The sequence below is a fragment of the Solanum tuberosum genome, unplaced genomic scaffold (assembly GCF_000226075.1).
Source record: "Solanum tuberosum cultivar DM 1-3 516 R44 unplaced genomic scaffold, SolTub_3.0 scf00073, whole genome shotgun sequence".
NCBI classification, from domain to species: domain Eukaryota; kingdom Viridiplantae; phylum Streptophyta; class Magnoliopsida; order Solanales; family Solanaceae; genus Solanum; species Solanum tuberosum.
The window spans coordinates 1,544,973-1,551,128 of record NW_006239002.1 but is presented as its reverse complement, the minus strand read 5'-3'; the positions used below and the strand labels follow the sequence as shown (position 1 = coordinate 1,551,128).

At 28.2% G+C, this 6,156-nt stretch overlaps 1 protein-coding gene across 1 annotated transcript; it reads right to left on the bottom strand.

Annotated features, from left to right (window-relative positions):
- Nucleotides 1-1,871: 1,871 nt before the first annotated feature.
- On the bottom strand, nucleotides 1,872-2,956 carry LOC107060381 (probable carboxylesterase 13). Its single transcript, XM_015308293.1, has one exon. The coding sequence runs from the start codon at nucleotides 2,871-2,873 to the stop codon at nucleotides 1,959-1,961; it is 915 nt and encodes a 304-aa protein (XP_015163779.1). The 5' UTR covers nucleotides 2,874-2,956; the 3' UTR covers nucleotides 1,872-1,958.
- Nucleotides 2,957-6,156: the final 3,200 nt, after the last annotated feature.

Sequence of the window (6,156 nt, the reverse complement as noted above, 5' to 3'; positions counted from 1 at the left end):
CCCCCCCTCATAAAAAAATTTAAGTTTGTTTTTAAAAAATATTTTCAACTTCAAAATTTCATTTTTTCACCCCTACCCTCGATCCCTCCCCCAAAAAAGTTTAAGTTTGTTTTTAAAAACTATTTTCAACTTCAAATTTTTATTTTTTCACCCCTACCCTCGACCCCTCCTGCCAGCTCCCCTCCCCCACCCCCAAAAAAATTTAAGTTTGTTTTTAAAAAATATTTTCAATTTCAAAATTTATTTTCTACTCTAGTAAAAATAAAATATATTTCTCAAAAATATTTTTCATTCATAAATCAAACACTAAAAATCTTTTTCGAAAAATATTTTCTACTCAACAACCATACATGAGAAAATAAGTCAAAATCTACTTGTTTTTCAGGAAAACATTTTCCTTCGTACCAAACACACCCATAGTGTCTTTATTTTATTTGCTTCTTCTTCTTTTTTATCTCTCTTAGACTATTCTTTCCACCTGACTCATCACACATGCTTATGGGCTCGCAAATCCGGAGAGTTCTCTCCAAATACTAATTAATCAAAGAGCTTACTTTATACAACTTAAACTCAATTAACCCGCAAAGAGTTAAGCATGTGATTTCCTAAATGGAGATCTTTGTTTAAAATTCTTTTTGCTAATTGATTATTTTGTTACAAAACAAAGTCAAGTGATCGTATGAGAAATTTACTCATGATCTTAGAAAAAAAGAAGGCATATGATATCATCGTCTTAGGACCAAATATTAAACATTGTAAATATTTGTTGAAAGTAAATAAAGTCACTAATATTTATATTTGGAGCAAACAAATTTGCTGGTTAATTTTTTTGATAAACGAAAGCATGATAAAATACTTGTTAACATGGGAAGGAAGATGTCTCAAGGAAATAAATTTTATTCTTCTATAACAAACTTAAGTCATGCAACTTACCAAACAATCTAGACTTAGAATAACAATTCCACCAATTTGACAATGTTTAAATAAAAAGAAAGGCCAACGTGACCAGAAATTAAATTTATGTGACTATAATTTGGTGACATTTAATTCTCTAACTGATTTTTGTTGTATGGTCCTGCCTCATGGGTCCACTTACGGTACTATTTATGATGGAGCCATGATTTTAATTAAAATAAATCTAAATATATAGAAAACATACCAAAAGGACAAGAAAATTCAAACATATATATAAATTTTGTTTTACCTATCCATATAAAATAATTTCTCAATAAAAGAATGTTAAATACTCTTGATAGCTCTGTCGCTGTATTTTATCATTTTCAACAATAATGATAAATACCCTTGAACAAGGATGACTTTACGTATTTTATCATTCTCAATAATAATATTAAATGGTCTTGGACAAAGATTGCTCTACGTATTTTACCGTTTTCAATAATAATGTTATATATTCTTGGACAAGAATAGCTCTGCGTTGTATTTTATCGTTCTCAATAATAGGAAGGAAGCAACAGTTCAGTAACTATGCACCATACATAGGATGATTCTGTGTTTTAGATCTTTTGTTATAGCTCAAATTTGGAACCACAAGAAGAAAAGAAAAAAGGAAATGCGTGTTGTTACATTAACCACAGGACCAATTTTAATTGCTAGTATAAACATGTTTAAAAAGGAAATTGCGGGTTGAGAAGGAGTATATCATATATTCAAGTGTTCAATTAGCACAAATCGTAATTCTACCTCATCACATAGATGTAAATAAATATATATATATATATTTTTTTATAACGATAACGTCTGATCTAGCCCACTTATAATCACATAAGCATAGCTTTTACAAGAAAACTTACTTTTAGGAATATTGGTATTAAATCTATTGCTAGAGCTCAAAATTCAAAATTTCAAACACCAAGAACCACAAAATCATCATGTTATTTAAATATAAGTAAAAAAGTACTCCAGTAGAATTCAGGCAAAATAACCTTAAAACAAACCTACTACTCTTGCTTCAAGAAATCAACTAGTTTATTCACAAGATCAGCAGCTTTCTCCGACTTAGGATTAAAGAAATGGAAACAATGGCCTTCTCCTTTCGTCTCCATTACCTCAATTTCTCCATTCCACTCGCTCTTCTTCAACCCCTCATAATAATTCATCGCCCCTTCTTTCAGAGGATCCTTCTCCGCCACGAAAAACATGGCCTTCTTACACGCCATTGATTTCAACCTCGGATCTATCAATGGATTTACCCTCGGATCTTCAAAGCATCCACCATTTCTTGTCGGATTCAAAGCCTTGTACAGTTGATCATTTTCAATCCCGAAATACGGATGAACCAAATAAAGCCCCAAAATTTTGATTTTCGAATCGAGATCAGTAACCCCTGCTCTAACGACAACGTCGTTAGCAATATTTGCGCCAGCACTTTCTCCACCAATAAACAATTTTGCAAAATCAGCGTGATCATTTAGCCATGAATCTGGACCTTTTCCATTAGCATGTGAAATTATCCATTGAAATGCTGCCCACGAATCATCGTAGGTAGTATCAAAAGGGTTTTCCGGGGCAAGTCTATAATCGACTGAAACAGCGATGAAATTGGCCTTTTCGACTACAGAGCTGATGAAATTATGGAATGTGGAGGAACGAGCTGATCCCATACAGAAAGCCCCGCCGTGAATGTAAATCACGACGGGGATTTTCTGTTTCCGGTCGGTAATTTTGGGGAGAAATATCCGTACGGAAACCCCTGTTTCCGGGTGAACTACAACATCCTTGGATCGGACAAGGGCTTGTGGATCGTCGGAAAGCGGAGCATTGTCTGCTGGACGGAGTCGATTGATGGTGCCATTTTTGTATAGGACGAAAAAAGGGGTCATATCAACTGCTACTACGTTAGTGTTGGAAGCCATGGAAATTGAGTATATCACCAGAATTGTGAAGTGAGAAAAAATTAAGAGGGATGGAAAACTATTAATGGTGTGAAGTAGCTATAAATAGCTTTGAATGGAGTTCGTACGGTGTGGGGGCGGGGAAAAAGGAAAATTTCTACGGTGGGTGAACCGTCAACTGTTTCTTTCCACCTAAGAAATGCCAAGAACGTTTTGACGTATGCTACTATTTTTCATTTCCCATAACAAATATGTTTTGAATTTCGACTAATTTAGATTCATGCATATAAGATACTAGGAAACTTTAATAATAATTTAGAATGATTTTTTTTATAAATTAAATAGAAATAAAAACATAAATTCTATTTTAATTATAGCTAAGACTTGTTTTCCCTCTTAAATAATTATTTATTTTTCTTTTAATTTTAACATTTATCTATTATAGTTACAGATAGTTACTTATTGTTAATCTACTGGACATTATCTTTTACCTTATCTTCTTCAATAGTTTCTTAATACAATAAATAAATGGAACAAATAAAAAGAATAAAAATTATGAAAGAAATAAATAAAAATACTGACCGTAAAAAGGTATCACATCAGATTTTTTATTCTTTATCTGGTTTTTTCTTATTAATAATGGATATTAGATTCTTTAAAACAATTAAATGAAAATAATAGTGAAAGATGTCAATAGAAAATACGAAAAAAAGTTATGAATAGTTATTATAGAAAAGTATCATATCGTCTTGTATATGCGAAATTTTATGTGTATATACGATATAGATAATCAGAAAAATATAAGAAAAATAAAAATAATTGATGAAACATCTATTAATAATATTGAGTTATCTATCATGTAGAATAGATATAAAATTGAATACTTTCACTTTCATGGATAATGCATTTTTTTCTTTCTTTTTTTCCAAACAAAGTATTATATACATTTATAAGCTCATGATAATATATATATATATATATATAAAAGAAGAGATGAATTAACCAACTTCTAACTACTATTAGGCATTAATATACAAAGAAGTTACTAATTTACTTGAATGATATCTTTATTAAGAAAAATAAAAAATTACCGTTACTTAGTGAATAGTTTGACTCTTGCAATGACATTTTTATTAAGAAAAATTAAAAATTACAGTTACTTAGTGAATAGTTTGACTCTTGCACTACTCATAACAATTATTTCAAATGCATTATACATATATAATGTAGGGGTGTACAAAACCAAACCGAAAACCGAATCAAATCGCAAACCGAGTCAAACCAAGAAAAAAAACTCGACTAGTGGTTGGTTTGACTTGGTTTGGTATTGGAAAAAAAAACCGACTATTTTTGGATTGGTTTGGTTTTAACTAAAAAAAATAACCCGAGATCAAACCAACCCGACATTATATATATAATTTTAAAATTTTATTTTATACTTAAAAATATTTACTTTGATATAATTTTTAAATATTTCTTATACTTTTTCATAGTTTTTATCTTTTAATATATTATTTCAAGTTTGAAACTTAGAATTCTGAATGGTTCAATAATAATTATAATAAAACTTAAATCAAAATCAAATTAATACTAATGCAAAAAGAAAATCAATTCAATACTAAGAATGACAATAATATTGAATATTTGTTCTTGATTTTACATTGGTTTAGACAATCCAAATACATAATCTAATTTTAATTTCCTTTAATATTTAGTCATGTACTAATACTTATTAAACTTATTTTAGCATGATTTAGTACTTTTAAATTATGATCATTTTCATTACGATCTGTTAATTTGCAATATTTGTTTTACGCAATTTCATTGTTATTATTTTTTTGTTGGATATTTTAGTGTCATTACTCATATCATATTTTGTGTTATTTTTTTAAGAAACACCTTAGATAGTTGTATTTTGGTAGGACTAAAAAAATATTTGAAGTACAAGTAAATTATATGTTTGTATGAATACTTTACCAGAAAAATCCGAAAAAACCCGAGGTTGAAAAACCCGAGTTTTATTGATTTGGTTTGGTTTATAGATTGAAAAATCCGACACAAATGGTTTGGTTTGATATTTGAAAAACTCTAACCAACCCGGCCATGTACACCCCTAATATAATGTATAATTCATGTTATTAATTTTATGAAGAAATATAAATGACTTATTTTTAATAGTAGACTTCTTATTTTCCTTTTAATTTCTTGTTAAGAAATTGTTTATATTTTTGAGTCATAAACTTTAAAATAGTTTTCAAAGTTGCACCAATATCAATCATTAATCATATTATTGAACCAAGTTAATCTAAGAAAATAATATATCATAAAAGAAATTGAAATAAAGTAGGAGCAGGATTTATTTTTATGAATTTAAAAATTGAGTGCATAAAATCACCTTAGAAGAAATCTGTTGTATGTACCGAGCTTCTCAATAGAAATTACATAACATGTATCATTAAAATTTGGCAAATGTTGAGCAAAAAATAGTAATGAAGTAAAAATATAAAAATTTCAACCAATAAACTGAGAAATCTTAGCCTATGATTTTTTTTTTACAGAGAATAGAACACATATAGTAAGTGTAATTAAGAAAAATATTCATCAATACATGATCTCATTAGATAAATTGCTACAACTCCAAAAAATAAATTAAAATACATTGAAAATTATGTGGAAGCATTTCTTAAGAACAACTAAAACTAAAATAAGTTCATGTATGCATAGTTTGGTAGTGAAAGGTATATATATGCTATTTTTTGTCTTTTAATCTCCCATCTTTTAATACATTATGACTCCACATTAATTAAATTAATTAAAAAATATAAAATTAAAGGTGGATGGATCATATAAAATCTCCAATTAAGAAGGTAATTATAGTGGGAGGTGAAAAGTTGATTGAATTGAATTAATATTTTTTTAATTATAACAAATAAAAAAAATTAATCTCCCAACTTTTAACATGTTATTACTCCACATCAATTAAATTTAATTAAGAATTATAAAAATTTAAGGTGGAAAAATAGATGAATCTATATTATAAACTCTAATAAAGAAGACAATTATAGTGGGATGAATATATACCTACAAAAAAAAATTCTATTAAAATGATTTTAAGATGTACAAATTTGTACATTAAATAATTGAAAGCTATGAATATGAAAAATTTGAAAGTTATGATTTCATTTATTAAGGAACTATGAGTTAAGGGGATGCTTTTACAAAATAAATAATTGAAGAAATTAAAAAAAAGTAAAAAATAGGAGATAAAGATAAATAAGAATGGAGATCATAGAGAGGTGCCACA